Below are 20,205 nucleotides of genomic sequence, written 5' to 3'. Positions count from 1 at the left end.
ACAAATTATGATATTTGTTCATTAAAGGAGCATGCTGGACTATAAAGGCATTTCTACATTGTACTTTAGATGGTACTGCTGAGGTACAATCCTACTACTCACCAGACTATCAGAGTTTTCAATATTTGGATTTACTTCTTTGTCTTATTACATATTCTGCTTTGCACGATTTTAACTCAATACACCACCTAGCGTTGCAAAGTTGTATCGCAAGTTTGCTGATTTTAAATTGGTCACAAAATCATCCTTGAGAAGACTCCATAACTGTTCTTCAGCCTCTTTCTGTTGCTTATTTAAATTTAAAATTAATTGAAGTTTGTATCTGAAACACAAATATTAGATATTGCACTTTCAAAGTTTGGAAAAAGAAATTAAACAAGTTTTCAACCTATGCGACATACAAACATCTAGTGAAAAGTTGTCAGCTCGCACGCGTGAACTCGTCTCAGATCTAAACACACACAAACGTTGCCACACTTTAAACCTGCGCCTGCTGCCGCCCTCCCTCCGCTCTTCTCCCCTAACATACACAAGCGCATACGACCCGAGGGAGAAGCAAAGCTGCATTTCTCTGTCACTGTCCTCCCTCCCTGTGGTTTCCTGTTAATCAGGCTTCTCCATATTGAGGCAGGGGTTTTAGGGCTAGCCTATTGAAGCCGCCCATTTATCCATTAACAAAACAAGCAGCGCCCGCTAATGAGCTACATCTCTCCATTTCCATGTCAATTGTTTGTTTGTAGCTATTGTTCGGCGGGGACAATGGGGCTGTATTGTAAATGACAGCAACCCTAATGCACTCTGTGTATGTGTGTGTGAGAGCCCAGGGGGATGCCTTCAGGGAACAGGGAACACACCTTAGAGAGCCCGGCTGATAAAAAGAGAGCGAGAGAGAGAGAGAGAAACGGCGGCAGATGGAGGGAAAGAGACCGAAGGAGAGATAAAGAGTGAGAACAGGAGTAAAAGGAGTGTTTATGCTGATTTGAGAAAAAGTATCTGGCGCTACGCAAAACTTCTGTCAGTTTTTATTTCGGAAATTCTGTCAAAGAAAGAAAGAAATTCTGATTCAGCATTGAAATGCAGTGTTATACCAAAACCCAAGTACATATTTATCTGAAACAACCACATCATCAGGACAAATTGTTAGGTCAAAGGCCCCCTAGCTCCAAATACCAACGCAAACAGGCATTTATGTCTTGAAGACAATCTTCTCGTTTGTCAGCTGATCAGGATAATTAGCATTGGCAGTGTCTTATCTTATCTATCAATGGAATTTAATGAAGTCCTTCCGAATAATACTCCCTACAGAAAGCCCACATAACGTGAAAAGTATGGGTCTTACACACAGCCCCGTGGAACAGAATTCCCTTTAGAGGTGCAGAGGCATCATTTACATGAACAAAGTTAAATCTACGTGATGAATATGACTGAGACCAGTTTAGTGTCATTCCTTTAACCCTAGCGACATGTTCCAGTCTCTACAGCAGGATCCAACACGACAAAAACAGAGACAAGTCCTCAGAAAGAGGACATGATGCACACTGACACTTATTTTTACACCTTTACACAATTTTTGCTGTAGTGTATTCCTTTTAATTCTTCTCCGTTTTGAACTCACTTCCTTTTCCATTTCACAATCTGACTGCTTTTATAAATGTAATATGATAAACAGCAATGTCACTGATCTCCTCCTGGCTATACACTGCTAACGATATCCAATCTGCTGGCCTTTACAGATATGGATACAACTACCAGTTTAAGTGTAGTGCAGTGTGTGTGTGTGTGTGTGTGTGTGTGTGTGTGTGTGAAAAATTTATATATGTGCAGCTCTGGCCATAGCACAGTTCAAAACATCCTGCTGCATTATTGTTGTTCCCCATTTTGGGGAAAGAAAAAGGGAAATTGCCTTTGCCTATCCAGAGGCTAGGATTAACACTATGGGAAAAATGCATGCGACTCGCACCGAGCTTAGTCAGCGACAGAGCCGCCACAATTCAAAAAAATATGACAATGAGCAGGGAGGGGAAGGACAGGGATGAGAGGAGGTTCATTGTCTAACGAACAACATGTACCGATCTGGTATTAAATCGTTCTGTTGTGAGGTTTTCATGAGCGCATTTGTGGCTTTGAGAAAAAAACAGGAAGATGAAACAAGTGTTTCCTATTTGATAAAAGTTTAATCTGGCTCCATTTACGGAGCAACGTTTTGAAAACGCTGTCCGTTTACATGAAAACGATGTAGTTAGCATGCTAGACCACAAGTTGGGGCTGTTGTTTGTTTTTGTAATGAAACCACGCATGCAGAGAACAATGCGTTATAAACATTTACAATGGCAAGTACACAGACAGACAAAGTGTGACTGCTACTACAGTGACTCTCAAATATAAAACGACCAACTCGCAGGAGAATCTAGACCGGGAGTCACGACTCTCTGGAGGACACCACTGTTGCTGTTGGCCATCTACTCCTGCATGTGTAGAAGAGCACATGCACTACATCCGTAGTGAGTAGCAGCACTCCATCAGTTGATCCCTAGATAGAGTCAGAAAGTTTTCCCAAAAGTTTCACCTTGGGAGCCATTATCTCCCACAGGTGTGACTTTGTGCGATGGACTGGTCACCTGAATTCAACCAGACGGCTGGGATCGGCTCAGGTCCTCCGCGACCCAGAACAAAGAAAGTCCAACACCGACACAGAAGTTGAGCGGCAGCGAAAACTTTCCATGCATTCCAGGTTTTTCTACCTGGCAGAAATCGGTCGACATAAAGCTGTTTACGTCCCTCAAAGCTCTAAATGAGGCAGATGCGGAGGAGCAGATTGTCAGAGCTGGCGCCTGTCACTCACGTGTTAGCAGCACTGCTGTCAAACAATTACAACTCACTGTTCTGCAGCGAACACAACCTGCCAACAACTTTTTGTTATTCGGACTGAATACCAGATGAGAGAGTGGAGATTAAATGCCACCTAGTGGATAAAATGCTGACAAAACAGGTGACTTGGCTGCTTTTTTGTTCAACTTAGGGAGTGTAAATACATATTTTCAAAATATGTTTTAATTTGGCAATACAAGACAACACATGTGGGTAAGAAGAAAGGTAGAGAGTACAAAACCAACCAGCCACGTCACCGCGTGATCAAAGCCAGGATGGAAACACAAGCGAGGAAAAAGGAGGGAAGAAAGCGTGTCAGCTGGTGGTCGCCGGGTAGTGCCGCTTCAAATAAGGAGACTCAGGAGGAGAAGAGACTTTTCTTTTTCAAATGGCGACAGCGGGAACAATCGCGCACTGTGTTTTACAGCGACTGCTGGGAACCTCCGAGGGAAGAGAGGCTAAACGGTTGAGTGCGAGGCTGAGACAGAAGGCTCCTCTGTGGGCTTGGCGTCGGGTGAGGACCCCTCTCCGCTCTGGAAGCTGGTTTTGAACAGGGGGGGAGCAGGTTGTCGCCTTGGTTGCTCTTTTTCTGGGCGAGTAGAAAGCGTGAGGGAGGGAGGGCACGCACCACCGGTCATGTACAGAGACCTGGCGTGGGCACAGAGTGATGCCCCACACACACAGACATACACACAAGGATGCGCACACAATCACTATCTAAAAGGGTTTGCCAACCTCCCAGATAGCCAGCCAGTCTGGCAGCCAGTCATGCAGCTCCAGACATTTGTCATGACAGGCTAATTCACAGTCAAGAGGTGCTTTAGGTCTCTATCTTGTCCAGACACACACACACACACACACACACACACACACACACACACACACACACGTGCTACACAACACACACACGAAAACCAGTTGCATAGCTGTGTAATCGCACTCTCGTCAACATTGTTTCAGATGCCAGTGTGACGGTCCAGACATGAAGTGGATGCAGGTAAAAACCAGTCAGCGGTTAAACTGCTGTTACTGAAGTGAAAAGTTTCGCCACTGCGGCGAACACACAGCGGAGAAACAACAAACCAGGTTAAACTAATGCCTCTGGAAACCCTTTCACCACCATCTCAGCTTCCACCAGGTAGGATTACTTATTTTACAGAAAGTTGCCAAACAGAGGAGGGTGGCGCAGCACTTGGCACACTGGCTTCACAGTGAGAATCAATCTTTAGTTCTGGAGTGCTTCAGCCAGTAAAAAGTCCTGCACACAATAAAAACTGTAACTCCCATCCCAAACACAATACGGGGACTGAAAATCAAAGAAACAACGAATGAAACATGGCAGTCAGAGAGAGGCATTCAAAAAGCCAAAAAAAAAAAAAGAGCATTAAAAACCAAGATTGGACAAATAAACACCAAGGCTTTAAAAAAAGATTGAGGAACTGATAGGAATACAATAATAATAAAAAAAAAAATAGTGAGCAAAAAGGGTAAATCCATTAGCTAGTTAAATATATTAATAACAAATAACTAGCAAAGTAAATACAAATGTAATTAGTTATAAAATATAATAATAAAGCGTGTTAAATTTTATACAAGAAAAACCTTCAAGTTTTTTTAAAATGAGAAAATTCATCTAAAGTTTAATTTGAAATTACAGAATTGATGGTTTGAGTCCTGGTTTCACTGAAAACATGTTTTCGTTTTGTTGCTTTGCATAACTTTTAACTATGGATAACTATTAAAAAGTATGATCGACTCTATTTGAGCATCATTCAGCGTGTCAGCCCGAAGACGGATGGAGCCTATCCGCGTCGACCTGCAGGTTTTACAGTGTTTTTACGGGGCATATGAAACAAATGCCCTCTTTTGCTGGCAGGAGGCAAAGAGGCTGATGGGAAATGTGGTCTCCAGTTTGGGTACAGATGCTTCCAATTGCTCAGCTATCCACGTGAGATGAGCCACAACAAATACAGCGTGTTTTAAAAATGCTGCATGGACTAAATTTAGAAATGTAGCCATTTTTTTCCACGTATTTAGGTAAAAAAAAAAAAAAAGGGGAAGCAGGAGAGTGGGAGAAGGAAGGCGGGAGTGAGAGGAAGGGGGGGGGGGGGGGGGGGAGAAGGGGGCTTATCGGCTGGCTCCAGACGGAGTGCGCGGATCAATGGGCACGCGAGGCCCACAGCGATCAATGCATTTGATAAAGAATTAAAGAAGAGCCACTGTACATGGCTATCAAAGAAGCAGGACACGGCCTAATTATGATTCGACGGGTGCGTGCCCATGATACGGGTCTGTGTGTGTGTGTGTGCGCCGAAATGTGTGCAATATGTACATAAATATGAATCTGTGAGGTGTCAGCGCCAAAGCACAGACTCTGTGTGAGTGTGTGTGTGTGTGTGTGTGTGTGTGTGAGGGGTTGAAACAGTCCAAATGGAAAGTGAGTGTTTCTCGAACTGAAGTGTCAAGTTGTGAGAGTTTATAGTTGGAAGAACAGCTTTTGTTTTTTTTACTTTAAGTGTGAAAAATTTAAGGATTGCATATTTGGGTAAAACAAATGACAGAAATTTCTATAAAAATAGATCCAAGTCAGAAAGTCTGCAAAGGTCAGGTGTTTTTTTTTTATAAAGTTATATCCTGGCATTTGTATTCCAGAGGTGTTGGTGTTTTGTCATATCTTCAAACTAATAAATCAATAAAGGTGATAAAAGTGAAGTTCATGGCACCAGAGGAGTGTCATTATTCTGGAGAAAACAGAGAGCAAAATTAGGTTTGTAAGTGACTGTGGGCCACAAATTTGAGAGAACAATTGCTTCTGTGTGTGTGTGTGTGTGTGTGTGTGTGTGTGTGTGTGTGTGTGTGTGTGAGGTATTGAGTCGATTTTTTTTTTGAGCAAATAAATGTTCATGTGTGTGTGAGAGAGACTTTTCAAGTTGTGTTTGACTTTGGTTTCACAGCTGAGTTAACAGTTTGTATTGTGGTGGTGTGTGTGTGTGTGTGTGTGTGTGTAACAAAGGACATTTGTACAGTAGGACAGGTAGAACAGGTAGAGTGGTGTGTGCTAACACACACACACACACACACACACACACACACACACACACACACACACACACACACACACACACACACACAGGCACTTGTCACTCTGACAGACGAGTCAGATGGGAAGGTTTTGCCCTTTAAATAGACAGGATAATTACTGGGTAGAGGGGTGAGGAGGGGGGAGACGGAAAGAAAGAGAAGGGAGAACATGAGCTGAACGTGTGCCTCGACCCTCTTCACAGGAAGATAAAAACTTTCACAGTTATGGAACCTTTTCCACAGAAGTGATCAGAGGTGCAATTTGAGCCAATAAGCCACGTTCTAGACGCGTTATAAATGTTAACCTGGGTGTCAGGCGAGTTGGGGAAGAGACTTTGAAAACATCCAGCTGAGCAGGAATAATGAGCTCTGAGAAAAGGCTTTGGAATTGAGGTTGTGTTCAAACCCAACACTAGTGATCAAGAATTAAAAAAAAAAAACACTTCCTGGGAAACAAAGAGGTTGCGGCGTTCCAGATGTTTACCACTTTCCCAGTTTGAAGATCAACACAAGACAAACGTCACACTGGGTGAGGCCATATCAAGGCACCGTTTACATCACAACGTTTCGAGTGAAAACGAACGGTTGAAAATGATGTAGCTTTCAAGTGGGACCACTACAGGTGCTGTTGAATGTTTTCATAATTTAAACACGCATAAGCAATGAACATTAACAATGGAAGTATGCAGACATTCGCGTTAACAGATAACCAAGCTGCATTGCTGTTAGGGTGACTCTCAAATATAAAACTAGCAGCGTTTTCAAAAAGTTGTGTTTTCCCTCCATCTACACAGAGATGGAGTCGGACTGTTCCATTGGACTGTCAGAAAGTTCAATCTTGGAACAATATCTTGAAGTTTTTCAGAAATCAAATGTAAGTGGGCGGGGCTTCAGATTTTCACATCAATTCTACAAAGTGGAATTCCCACCTTGTTGAGGAGGAACAGCTGATAAAATGTCCACTTGTGAAACTCAAAGAACACAAGGACAATCAGGTGGAAAATAAATCCGTTTGAAAGATCTCCCCTCTATTTCAAGAACACTGTGTAATGGAGTTTTGCTTATTAATTTCCTCAAACAAGTGAGAATTCTAACTTCTGGAGGGGCTTTGAGAAGGTCAGCCCACTCTCCCAACCTGATTTGGAATTATGACCTCAGGAGGGACGTTTCCAGGAATCTCAGGACTTAACTGAACCCAGCAATAACTAATTAATCCAAAGTTTGAAACTACAAAAGGAAAAGGGCAGGGCTTTTAGATTCCATCTTTAATTTCTAATAGACGATAAAACAAAAATAAATGCAATGTTTATTGTGTAGCTGTTTGTGTATGTGTGTGTGTGTGTGTGTGTGTGTGTGTGTGTGTACTAAGCTAAAACTTGTAGTAACCCCCTTTTGAAAATCCTCTTTCTGCGTTTCCTCTTCCTGTTTCTCGGACGTCATTGGGCAGCCACATAGAGATGCTGTGGGGAGCTGATGGGGGTCAAAGGTCATCCTCAGGGAGCCACAGTGGTGACCTGTCTACTGTGGGACTTGAACCTGACAACTTTTGATCTTTAAATTATTTTTTTTTTATTTTTTTTTTTAACTTATTGCGGGACATGGATCAAGTCCTGATGTGATTGACAAAATGATCGAATAGAAACGTGATTATCGGACAGATCAGGATATAAGAGCTATTCTTGATCCTTTTTTTGAGAAAACATAAGAGCTTTTAAGACATATTTTATCTGTCTTGCATGTTTTTAAACAACAGATATGAGTCTATGACACTTTTCTGCCTCTTTTTTGCATGTAACTGGAAACCATCTGCCTGCCCACAATTCCAAGCACGCTTGATCTCATGTTTTTGCCTTCAGTTCCTTTGACTATCTGGTTGTGTGAGTTTTATAATTTAAATCTGGTTTTTGCGGTTAAATGTTAGGGTAGTACAAATATGCACAATAAATTGGATAAAGCACCAAAAATACAGCTTAAACAGCAGAATTCTGTGTTTAATTCAGCTTCACTTCATGACCTTTACTTCTGGCACTGATAACAGTTGAACAGAGACAATGGAAAGAACAGAACGTAACCATAGAAAGTGAAAACGTCTTCTTTTTTTTTTCTTCCTTTTGTCTTTATTCATTAACTGTGGAAAACATTCATTCAAATTCTTCACGCACTCAGCAAAAAGCAGGACTGCTGTGATTAAATGTGCATTAAAAGTAAAGCATCCTCAGTTTTAAGTAGCTTAGTCTGCATATATTACTCGAAAAGTTAAAAAAAAAAAAGGGGGGGGCGATGAAAGGAGTGCAAGAGGATGGACGAGAGAAACAGACGCTCCCACTCGGTCAAACGTGAACAAAATGAGCCGACAGAGAGAGAAAGGAGGAGAGGTACATGTGTTCAGAGCAGGAATGTAAGTGTATGCGAATTACAGCTTTCTTCTCTGATGGCTTGATCAGCTCTTGTGATGCAATTCAGAGAGCTGTCTTTCTCCTGCTCGTTAACACACACACACACACACACACACACACACACACACACACACACACACACACACACACACACACACACACACACACACACACACACACACACACACACACTCAATTTACGGGCCGCCTTTGATCTCCGCTCCAGCCAATTCAGCCACGACACATAGCCACACACTCCAAGACATGCACACACACATCGTCCAAAGAAACTTCCCGGCAAACTATTTAGTTTCATTAAGGCCAGATTCTTCAAAAAGGAGAGAGTGCAAGCAGGAGAGAGGAGGGGCGAGGAGGCCGAGAAGAGGAAGAGGAGGGAAAAAGAAAAATGGGTGGGCTGAGAAAAGAAAGGGGAAGGCAGCCATATTAAAATGAAACCTGCAGAAAAACCATGACCGCTGACGGAAAGCTGAAACCAAGAGTTCACAGGAGGAGGAGGAGGAAAGTAAAGAACAAGGTTGGCACAAAAAAGGGGCACAAACAAGAACATATTTGCATTTTCAAAACAGACATTTTTGTCCGTAGTTGCTGCTACATTTCCATTTTACTTGTAGCCTAACTTTACATGAAGAGATGAATTATTCAGTGTTTAATGGACCACCTAAAAGTTGACGATTTATATATTGATTGCTGCTGATTATGTCTCCTCAGAAAATTCAGATCTTACTAATGCATTAACTAATGCACAGTCAGCCAGTCACCTTCAGGGATATTTTCAACATTTACCCCATTTTATATATAAAGGAATGTTGCATTGAAATGAAGTCGAAAAACAGTGTCAATGAGGAAAAATACCTGCATACACACACAAAAGACATGCATAAAAATACTTGTTGAAACTATGAAGGTTAATGCCAGTTTATTCAGAAACACTATTTTTCTAACAGCATCAATCAGTGAAATTGCTGCTGAATTTTTAACTCTAACATGAAGCTTGAAATCAGGTACAGCGACAAGATTTCTGTTATCATTGTACCTGAGAATGTGAGTGGTGCCATACGGATTTTCAGTGCTTGCATGGAAAGTGAACTCTGAACATTGTTAACTGTTCAAAACAAATGTTTTCATGAGACGAGAAAAGATTTCCATGTCACGAAAACTACGATGAAATACACACGGCTATAACACACCATGAGCTGTGGAGGAAGACAAGGGTCCAAGGAAGGAAGGAAGGAAGGAAGGAAGGAAGGAAAAGTTATGTAAATATTAGGAAAAATAAGGAAAACAAGAATGAAAGATGAGCGAAAAGGAGGGAAGACATGAAATGAAAGAAGAAAGGAATCCTAGTAAGATAAGGAATGAATGTATGAGAGAAGGATGACTGCAAGAAAGGAAAAAAGAACGAATGAACAAAATATAAGGAACAAGAAAAAAGACCAGGAATAAGGCAAGGAGAGAAAGAAAGAAGCCAGTTGGAGCAGAAAATGAGCACATGAATGCAGTCAGGTCAGGATCAGAGGACGGACAGCAGATGGGAGTGGATGACAACACCCACAGGTCACAACAGCAGGGACCCTGGAGTCCTCCACATGGAGGAGGAGCGGGAGGGGCGGGGGGGAGGAGGGGGGGCAGGGCGGAGGAGGGGGGGGGGGGGGGGGGGGGTTGCTGGTCGGCAAAAATCAAACGGGACCCAATTATAGGAATCACAACGAGTCAGTGAGCAAGGGAACTCTCTTACCTGGAAAACACCGAGGCATCTGTGTGCACTGCTGAACGCATACCAACAGCGCACGGGCACGCGCACGCGCTCACACACACACACACACACACACATGCTTCTTGCAGTTTTCTTTTCTTTTTTTTTTTTAAAGAAAGTGCACATCGGGACTCATTTGTGTGTCCACATGCGCACACTTCTCCCAAACCTAGTGCGAATGCTGATAATTAGCCTGGCCAGGCCGGTGTGAAATTACTGTTCTCATCTGCTAATGGATGGGAAGACCTGAAGCGAATACACACACACACTCACACACTCCTCTATTCAAATAATTACAGTGGGAAAGACGGAAAAGAGGAGACACTAAAAACTAAAAACACACTGAGCATAAAGTGGATTTTTTTTTTTTTTTTTTTTTTTTAGGGGAAGCTCATTAATTACCCATCTGGCTGCTATGTGGGCAGGGGGCGGTGACATTCCTAGCATTGCAAGACATCTGTACGACTGACGACTGATAAGTTGTGAAGGCCACCTATGAGGAGGAGGAGGAGGAGGGGGGGGGGGGGGGGGGGGGGGAGGAGGAGGCACAAAACAATTAGTGGTAGTACTTGTCTGTCTGAGATCACAGGGAGAGGAAAGCCAACGACAAGAGACGAGGGAGGGAACAGAAGCGAGAGGAGAGGGGACGACAAAGGGATGAAGAAATGGGGTTAGAAATCAAAAATACTGACATGAAAGAGAGAAAGTGGCGGAGAAGACAAGAGAGAAAAGAGAAAACTGTCTGTGACCTTAGATGAAAGAACCAGTCACTGTGGGCTACAATTAGGGATGGCAGGAGGGAGAGCATAGGTCAGGAGAGCAGGACGAGGCGTGCACACACACACACACACACACACACACACACACACACACACACACACACACACACACACACACACACACACACACACACACACACACACACAGGCTAAAAACATTCATATTGATGTCCCTTTCGCTGTTTAAATGCTGCTTCTGGAGTATCGTCCACTGACAGAAGTCCTAACGGTTAAATATACATAAATAGTGGTGTAGTGGTTGGCACTGCTGCAGCACAGTGAGAATGTCATCGGTTCAATTCCAGGTTGTTTTTCTGCATGCGTGCTTTCTCCAATTCCCTTGGTTCCTTCTCACAAGCATGTAAGGTGAATCACTTAATCTAAATTTTGCAAAAAGGTCTCAGATGTAAGCTTTAAAAAAAAAGTTCATTGCTCAGTTGAGGTCAGTAGATCAAGATTTGATCTTTTGTTCAGATGAACACAATCTACATGTTTTTCAGTGTTTTCCTGCATCAACACACATGCACATCAAACACTGCACTATAGTGAAAGAAAAGCAAGAGGCCGTGATGATGATTTGGGACACTGAGGTGTAATTTAGGTTTGTTCTGTTGTTCACGCTAACTGCTCTGCAACTCAATAGGGAATTTGCATTCTGACTTTATATGAGCCTTGGAGAACAGTGTGACTTATCTAGACTTGGGAGGATGCTTTCATCGTGATAAGACAATCCGATTCATCCCTTGATCTTTCAGCAACACTTTGTCCAACTCTGGTGAGTTGGAGCCGATCCTAGCTGACCATCGCAGGGTTCGAGTACATCCTGGATAAGTCAGCTGTCAAACACATTCAACAGCAATTTAGACTCATCAATTAGCCTTAAATGTATCTTTATAGACTGTTGGAGCAAATATGAGCATCCAGACAACATCCAAAATACTACACACAAAAAAGCTCCTAAACCCAGACTCAAACCAGGGACATTCTCACTGTGAAATAAGGGGGCTGACCACTGCACCGCATGTTTCAATATTCCAGCAATTCTTTTAAAGTCTGACTGATTAAAGCACTAAAAGCACACAGTACATAGCTTTAAGTGAGACATCATTGTCAGAAATAGACTTGTCTGTACCTGAGACTGATGGAGGATTTGTTGTTAGAAAGCTACACCCCTAAAACAGCTCATGCCGTCCCCTCCTCTCCTCTCCTCCACCCCACATTAGCCACTTCCCTGGAAGAATGAAGCCTGATTTAATTGAATTAAATTATACCTTATGCATGCTAAACCGTAAAGCACCTACTTAGACAGATGGGAGAGTTAAATGGGAAAAGCTTGGGCCTCTCCAGCTGATAACACGGGGACACACACACACACACACACACACACACACACACACACACACACACACACACACACACACACACACACACACACACGCTCATGCTAATCAAAACAAGACATCAAGTAATCTAATCTGAATCACTAACAATTATCAGCACATTGGCCCCGAGGCCAGTCGTATTCCTTTGATCAATGTTTTCTATTAAAAAAAGTGTAAACAATTCAATATCTCCCTCTCACCCCTCCTCCGCTCCTTGCTTCCTTTATGCGTGTGTGTGTGTGTGTGTGTGTGTGTGTGTGTGTGTGTGTGTGTGTTTGAGGGGTTATTAACCAATTGTCCTTGGAAATGAGTAAGGAAATCAGGGGGAGGGGGTTGGAGGAGGAGCGGGTCTGGCTACTTTAAGGAGCTAATCTAAGTGAAGTCGGCCATCTTGCCGGACAACAAGGGACAGAAGAGGACCTTTTTTGTGGCGGAGGAAAATATATCGGCACTGCAGCAGCTTTAAAAAAACTCTTTTAATTTCCTTTCTTCCTCTGAAGACTTTTAACGCCACCAGTCCTTGGAAGGTCCTCATTTATTTCCTCAGATTATGCCGAAATGGTTGGTCCTGTGGCTCAAACTGCACGCAGACAAACACCGACAACACACAAACATACACACTTTAAAAAACATCTAATTCAAGGGCACAGTTCTCTTTAAGGATTCAGGCAGCAAATGCAGGGCCATCCGGCTGCTGCCTTTTAGATATTTCATTACCAAAAGGTATTTATTTCATTTAACCCTCAAATCCCTTGTCGTCACAATTCTCACAAGCCTGTATACATATATATTTTTTTTCTCTCTCCCCCCTTGCTCCCTCCTCTCTTTTCTCTGAAATTATTGGGAAATGTGACTGAGGATTTGACCATAGTGCTTTCCCCGGGTAACTCCTGGTTCATCAGCGTGCCCCCTCCTTCCAGTATATTATGTTCACTGGAGCGTGCTCAGTTCAGAGCTGGCAATTTCGCTGGCGTCTTTTCTAGTCTAGTTTGCTTCGGTACAGCGATTCTTACCCCTCTTTTACCATGAATGTACTTTTGCTGACAGGTGTTTGTGTACGACATTTACTCAGTGTTTGGCGTGTGTGTGGGGTGGGGGGGCAGCAAATTTGGTCGAGGGATGTCATAAAAATTGACCAAAGAGGGAGTCTGAAGAGAGAGAGCGAGGGTGAAATGTTTATAGCGACGGGCTCCTTCCAGGTTCGAGCTGTCCTCTCCGACATGTTCAGGTTGTGACGTTCGGCAGTCCATAAGAGAGTCTCCGCGCCAGTTAATAAGGGAGAAGTCTCGTCTCGTTCTCCGAGTCTTCCCATAGAGTGTTCATCATAGCGGGCTGCCACAGGATGACACACTCTGGACAGGCTTTTCCAGCGTGTTGGAAGTGTAGCGAGCAGCAAATGGAGGACTGAGCCAGTGAAGGCGGTGAAGAGGCTGCTGGTCACTTTGTGAGCTCTTCCTGCATGCTGAGCGAAAACCATCCACTGTCAACGGAGCTGACCGACACGCACTGCACATGGCTACAGGTCAACAGTTATGTGTGGGGAAGATGGCTTAATGTATGTGTAGTGTGTGTGTGTGTGTGTGTGTATCGAGGCCCGGGATGAAATTCTTTAAGACACAGCTTATTTTCTTGACTCTTTGCATTGTAGATATGAAGGCATAAAAACTATGCATGCTCACATATGGATATATGCAATAAAGAAAAAATGATGAAATAACTTAAAACTTAAAAAGTATTTGAGATTTTTCACAATAGCTACCCTGGTGCATTACCATCTGTGACTGCAAGATGTCACTGTTCGACAACAGAATGCAGCAACAGAAAAACATCCAATAGTGCTGTATTTGACAGACAGAGCAAGAAACATTTCACCAAAAGAAAAAGTTATGCTGCAAAATTGAAAGTAATAATTATAGAATCTGCATCCTAAAGAGTTGAGAGTGTGTGTGAAACTTGTGAGGAAATACAAAAAAAAGGAGAGAAACTGTTACCGTAATGAAGACAGAAGGCTGATCGTGGGCTAAATTTGATGAACAAATGTTCTCTTCCTGTTCATGGTGCATTTTTTTTCAACGAGGAGATTTGTACACAGTTGTGAGTTAGTCTAGAACACACGGTAACTATTCAGCGTGAGATGAAAACATAATGGCGATACCAGTGGATCCCCACCTGGATCTCCTGTGCTCTCATTGGCTGATAAGGAAAAAGGAGTCCAGTAATGTGGCCTCTTTTTGTCAATTCCCTGTGGCTACTTTAAAGAAAATTGGGGGATTTATTCTCGCAGATAGTCCGGAACTATTTGAACTTTTGGGCATGTGTACTTCCGATACTTTTTCGTACATCAACATGCAGGTATGCAGATAATTCCTGAAAACTGACAGATAATTCCACTTAAAATGAGAAATGTCACATGAACTGACCTGGAAAAACAATTCTACTTCACATATTTCATTTAGAGCTGGTAGTGCAATTATTTGAATTGAAATATTACATAAAGGATTATGTTGGAGAGGTAAATAAGAGGAAAAGAAAAAAAGACTAGGCTTCTTGCGTAAGTCAGGGGGACACTGGTTTACATGAGTTGGGTTTAGATGAGATAATTTGTGTTTTCAAAGCCAACATTTAGTCTGACTCCAGTGCCAGTTGCTGTAAGCAGAGTGTGAATATTTTATTCTGCTTCTTACAAGGAGGGAGCATGATGCTGTAGCAGTCAGCATTTAATTTGGCTGCTTTTCTGCCTTTGCGGGGAGTTTATATGTTCTTCCTGTGGGTGGATGGAGAGATACTCTGGTTCCCTTCCAGAGAACAGAGTCATTTGCATTAAGGCTAACTAGAGAGCTGGAAGTATGGGTGTGTTTGTTTGTATTTGTCCTGAAATGAGTTGATGATCAGTCCAGAGCGATCAGCTTCAGCTGATGATGTTGCCAGAAGTGGTGGCAGTACCACGACACCTTATTCTCGTGATTCATTCTTTAAACACACAGAATAAAGACACACAGGTTGTCTTGTACTTACATCGCAGACTCCTGCAGGCCTGTTGGTTCCAGTCACGGCTGAGGAGGGGACGTTCTTGTTGCCGGCTTTCATGGCAGCGTCTCTGCGGGCCTGTTCCAGGAGGAGCCTGGCTCTCTCCTTCAGCTCCTCCTGACGAGACAGAACCTTCTACAGGGGGAGATTGAACACTATCAGATGATGACATTAACAAAAGCAGGACCATGAAACAGAGCGAAAATACTTGCGAGATGCAAAGAAGATGTCTTTAATATGCTTCTACATATACATATACACGTCATCTATCTGTTGTTTTATGTTTTAATTTCCTTCACAGGTGAGTTTCCACTGCTCCCGTTATGGACAGTGAAGTTTTTTTTCTTTTTTTCTGATTTTGGAACCTAACATTTCATTTTCCTCTCCTTTTTTGCCACTGAAAGTTACTGCAACCTGCATTTAATACAACTAACAGCTTTCTCTACAGTTTTCTCTTACTGGTTGCACTTCCATGTGTATTTGAAGTACAAATCTATAAGTGACAAGATTTTATTTTTACCTTGAGCACAAAACTTTTACTGCATCCTTTTTCCATTCTCTTGCTATTTCAGATCATATCAGAACTACTCATTTTGTACCTTTTATAAAATAAAAAAAAAAACCTATTGAACTGAACAATGCAGAAGAGGAGCCTCCCTCACCCAGTAAAAAACACTGTAGTTTTTACTGCCTCTCAGCAGACAGACAGTCATTTAATAACATAAGTGATCGAGTTGAATTTCTTCTCACCTTTTCAGCTGGTGGACTGGAGAGAGGGGCGACTGTCGGCTCCTTGAAGACAGAAAGAAACAACATATTTGCAGGTGTTCAGTAGAGCCTGTTAGAACAGGATTGTAGAAGGTGGAGGAAAACCAGGCAGTGGGACTTTATATATGGAGTTTGCATGTTCTCCCTGGAGGGTTTTGTTTGGTTTCCTCTCAACATCAAAAAACATGCTTTTGAGGCTTTCACTTGAAGCGCTGTCATGTAAACGTGGCTTAAATAACCTGCAGGAGTGGCTGTGAGTGACTGTCCTTCCTTCTGCAGCTGATAAAGTGGTTATTAGATGGAGAAGATGGATCAATTTAAACACAACAAGCTCAACTCAAATGATTTCCACTTTGACTGCTTGCACACGTCTTTCTTCCTTTCCACAACACACAGACAAAAACAGAGATCGCGACCTGTTGTTATAATGTCTTGGTCGTTTCCTCACATTACTGGGGTTCAGTATGCAGGCTGGGCTCACCGTCCTGTTTGCGTCCAGCGGTGTGGAGAGCATGACGGCTTCCACAAGAAAGCAAAACACACACACACACACAGCGTAGTGTGGAGTTTTATCTGCGGGTTAATCCTGCATGTATTGTAAGCAGGTGCAAACAGGGCAAACGGGGAGGAATATTACCACCAAGCTGTTTATGACACTGTTTATCCTTTCAGCAAGTTAAATCTGGCCTGGATGCAGGCGAGGATGCATCCCGCTAACTAGATAACAGCAGATCAAAAATGGGGGATCATGACTGTCGTGAAGCACCCCTCCTCCTCTCCCCGCTGCCTTTCCCGTGACCTTTCGACTTGTAAACAAGAAGCGGTAATCTGGGGTTAACCAACGCCGGCTACAGCTCGTTCTGTACGTGTGTGTGTGTGTGTGTGTGAGTGTGTGTGTGTGTGTGTGTGTGTGTGTGTGTGTGTATACGCCCACAGGTGTGTGTGCGTGTGTGGAGACGAGATGATGTGCAAAGCATCGCTACGCCTGAACAGTCACGGCACAACTGCCATCAACTGCAGGGATGAGAAATATAATGAAAAATATAATGAAATGTCAAAGCAGGGGGTTCTCCTGGGTGCCTTCCACTGTCGCCACATGTTAAGGGCGCCCGGCCCGTTCGCGCCGAGACAGGTGACGACAACATCTAATGCAGGGGAGCGGGGGCGGGGGGCGACGACTCGCCACGGTCATCTCCGCAGCGGCATCAGCGAGGTCTGGATTTGAAGCTTAGCGAGCGCCAGCAGGGAATGAATGTTCACCGCATCTTCTGTCTTACGACTGATGTCGCTGTGAAAGTTTCAATCAAAGCCAGGGTGCGAGGATGAAAAAAAGGAAAAAAAAAACTCCCTGAACAATCCATTTAGAGGCCGAACAGGGACCTGCAGGTGAACGTCGCCTGAATCTTAATACCTGACTTATGTAGCAGGAATTAGTCCACATCACATGGGCTGACGCAGAGGTTGCTTCAGGTGCAGGATTGATCATTAGATGTGCTGCAGTTAAATGAATCTTCTGAACTTAACTTCTAAACACTGGAGGCTGTGTGTGTGAGACGTTCAGCAAGAAAATTTAGAGCACAAATCACACAACAATCAGACGAAATTAAATTACGAAAACACAACTGATTGTCTAAGGAAAGTCGATCCATATACTGATGTGTTTATTCAGCTGACCTCTTCAACAGAGGTTACCACAATGGTCCAGATGTTCTGCTTATTGCATCCATTAATTGTACGCAGGACTATGAAAACCCTTGAGCAGATGCACCAAAACTTAAAAACGGAAAACAGGGTTTTCATTATGATTCCTGATTATGATTGACACTCATGTAAATACTTGAATATTAAGGTGATGTTAAAGAAAAGCTCCTCCATAGTTTCCATTTTAGTGTTACTCATATGTGATGAAAATATGTTGCAAAGTCTAAAACGGACTAAAGTGATGTTGTATTTCATCACTTACAGTTGACAAATCCATCAAATGTCACTGGATGTGTTAAAAGTCTCATCCTGATAACCATGACGTTCAAGAGTTACCCGTCACTGAATCATTCCTGAGGGTAGAATGAGTGCATGCTGTTACTTGTGTGAAGTGTGTTTTACCTGTTTGACGGGGGCGTCTGTGTGGTTGACCGGTGAGGAGCCGGTCTCGGAGGTGGGCTCAGACTCTGAGTGACGCAGCCCGGCTCTCTTCTTCTTGATGAGGTCGGCGTCCCTGTTGTAGGAGAAGCCCAGCTTCTGGTGCGGAGGGGAGGAGGGGGAGGAGGGGGCTCCCTTCCGGGTGGGGGACGCCGGCTCGGCTGCGCCTTCCCTTCGATCTTCCGCCGCCTCGTTTTTACGCTGGCGGTCCTTTTCCATCTCTCTCTCCACTCGCTGCGGTAGCTCGCTGAGGTCCAGGGTGTTGGCTTTTAGGAGGCTCCCCCGTTCCTCGGCGGGTGGCGGCGCTGTCACGTGGGCGGAGTTTGTGGCCGGCGCGCCGGGCGCTGTGCGTGGAGACGGGACGGGAGTCGATGACTGCAGAGGCCTTGTTGCAGGCGTGCAGGCAATGACCTGTCCCGCCTCGGCCTTCCACCCCGGTTCCCCTGCCTCCCCCTCGGGGGCGTCGGCCCCATTGGCCTCGGCGGTCTCGCCGCCAGCGGACACGGCGGGCTGAGAGTTGGCCTGGCGGTGCTGCACGTCGTTCAGCTCGGCGTAGAACTTGTCCTGGCCGATGGAGGCGTTGGTGTCCGTCTCAAAGTCGCCCACTTTGTAGGTGCTGCGGCTGCTGTTGGCTTCGATCTGCACCACGTTGAGCTCCTCGCCGGAGAAGTGCGCCCGGATCTGGTACAGGTAGGTCATCACCGTCAGCTTGTCGGGGATGGCCAGCAGCACCATGTCGGAGGGCTCCAGGAGGCGAGAGATGCCGAGGCTGGCAAAGCCATCGTAAGCCTGCAACGACCAGACAGAGGATTCACTTTTACTGACAGAGTCGAACAGCGCACAGCCGTCTGATCGCTCACATAATCAATTCAACTGTACAGTCAGGATGGCACAGCTGAAGAGCTTCACAGAAAGATTAACAGAGAGGGCAGTGGTGGCCTCCAAGCTGCAGAAGTGGATTTAGAATCGGAAGTCTGGAAATTTGAATACCGAGCAGACAGGTCACCAACACCCAAGTAAGTCTGATGACACAAACTATAATTCATTTAGAGGAAGATGCCCTAAAAGTCTGGATCGGAACGAACATCATTCCTGAATGAATGACGGCCAGAAACAGCTACAGTAAAAACGCCGACCTGAGCCTTAAGAGAGCTTGATTCAGGAAGTGAGGTGGGAGGGCAGAAAGGCGGCAACAGCTGAGAGACGAGAAGACTCATTACTTTTTTAGATGGAAGTTGTATTTGGTGAATTCATGTCCTGAGAGTTCACACACTCCTCTGTATGTGTGTGTGAGACACCTTTGGCATGACTGCTGACAGGTCATGTCGGGGATGGTTGTCCCCGATAAGAGACGCAGATACCCCAAGACAGAGCGCCTAATCCCAAAGTGTGTGTGTGTGTGTGTGTGTGTGTGCACGCTTATCGCTCTCCTGCATCAACATGCCCACGCTCTCCGTCACGCGTGTAATTGGTCTGATTAGAGTCTGATGAGAAAATACAGGTGTGATTATCAAGCGACACACGAAAACCAATCCCCCATCACAAGATAGACTGAGAGAGAGAGGGAGGGAGAGGGAGAGGGAGAGAGAGAAAGAGAGAGAGGGAGGGAGAGAGAGAGAGAGAGAGAGAGAGAGAGAGAGAGAGAGGGATGAAAACCATTATCGCAGCCAATGACAGGTAAATAAATAGATTAACAGCACACACACACGCGCGCACGCACACACACACACCTCCTCCTCCATCTCTCAGGTATCGCAGCTTGTATCTGGCCTGCTTGATAGTGTTGATCTAATTCCAACCTGTTGCAGCCGCCGTTTGTTTCACTGCCTCTGCAGATCTCTGCAGTCTATCAATGCCTCACTCTTCCTCACCCTCCTCCATGTTTCCTCCTCGCCTTTTTCCTCCCACACGGATTGTTCTGAAGAGCCTGCTTCACTTTTTTCCCCTCCTGCTTCAATCCCTTCACAGAGGGGTCCGTTGAGCCTTTACGA

General features: G+C 44.2%; 1 protein-coding gene across 3 annotated transcripts in view; it reads right to left on the bottom strand.

The window, feature by feature from the left end:
- ehbp1 (EH domain binding protein 1) overlaps positions 1-20,205 on the bottom strand; it is a 186,653-nt gene that overhangs the window by 65,196 nt on the left and 101,252 nt on the right. For all 3 annotated transcript variants that reach the window (XM_030107356.1, XM_030107357.1, XM_030107358.1), the window contains 3 exons: positions 18,179-19,003; positions 16,058-16,099; positions 15,296-15,442 (listed from right to left, as the gene is read on the bottom strand). In XM_030107356.1, coding sequence (XP_029963216.1) covers positions 15,296-15,442; positions 16,058-16,099; positions 18,179-19,003 — 1,014 coding nt within the window. The remainder of the gene's footprint in view (positions 1-15,295; positions 15,443-16,057; positions 16,100-18,178; positions 19,004-20,205) is intronic.

The sequence above is a fragment of the Salarias fasciatus genome, chromosome 13 (assembly GCF_902148845.1).
Source record: "Salarias fasciatus chromosome 13, fSalaFa1.1, whole genome shotgun sequence".
Taxonomy (NCBI): Eukaryota; Metazoa; Chordata; class Actinopteri; order Blenniiformes; family Blenniidae; genus Salarias; species Salarias fasciatus.
The sequence above is the reverse complement of the archived record's forward strand: the minus strand, read 5'-3'. Positions and strand labels throughout refer to the sequence as shown.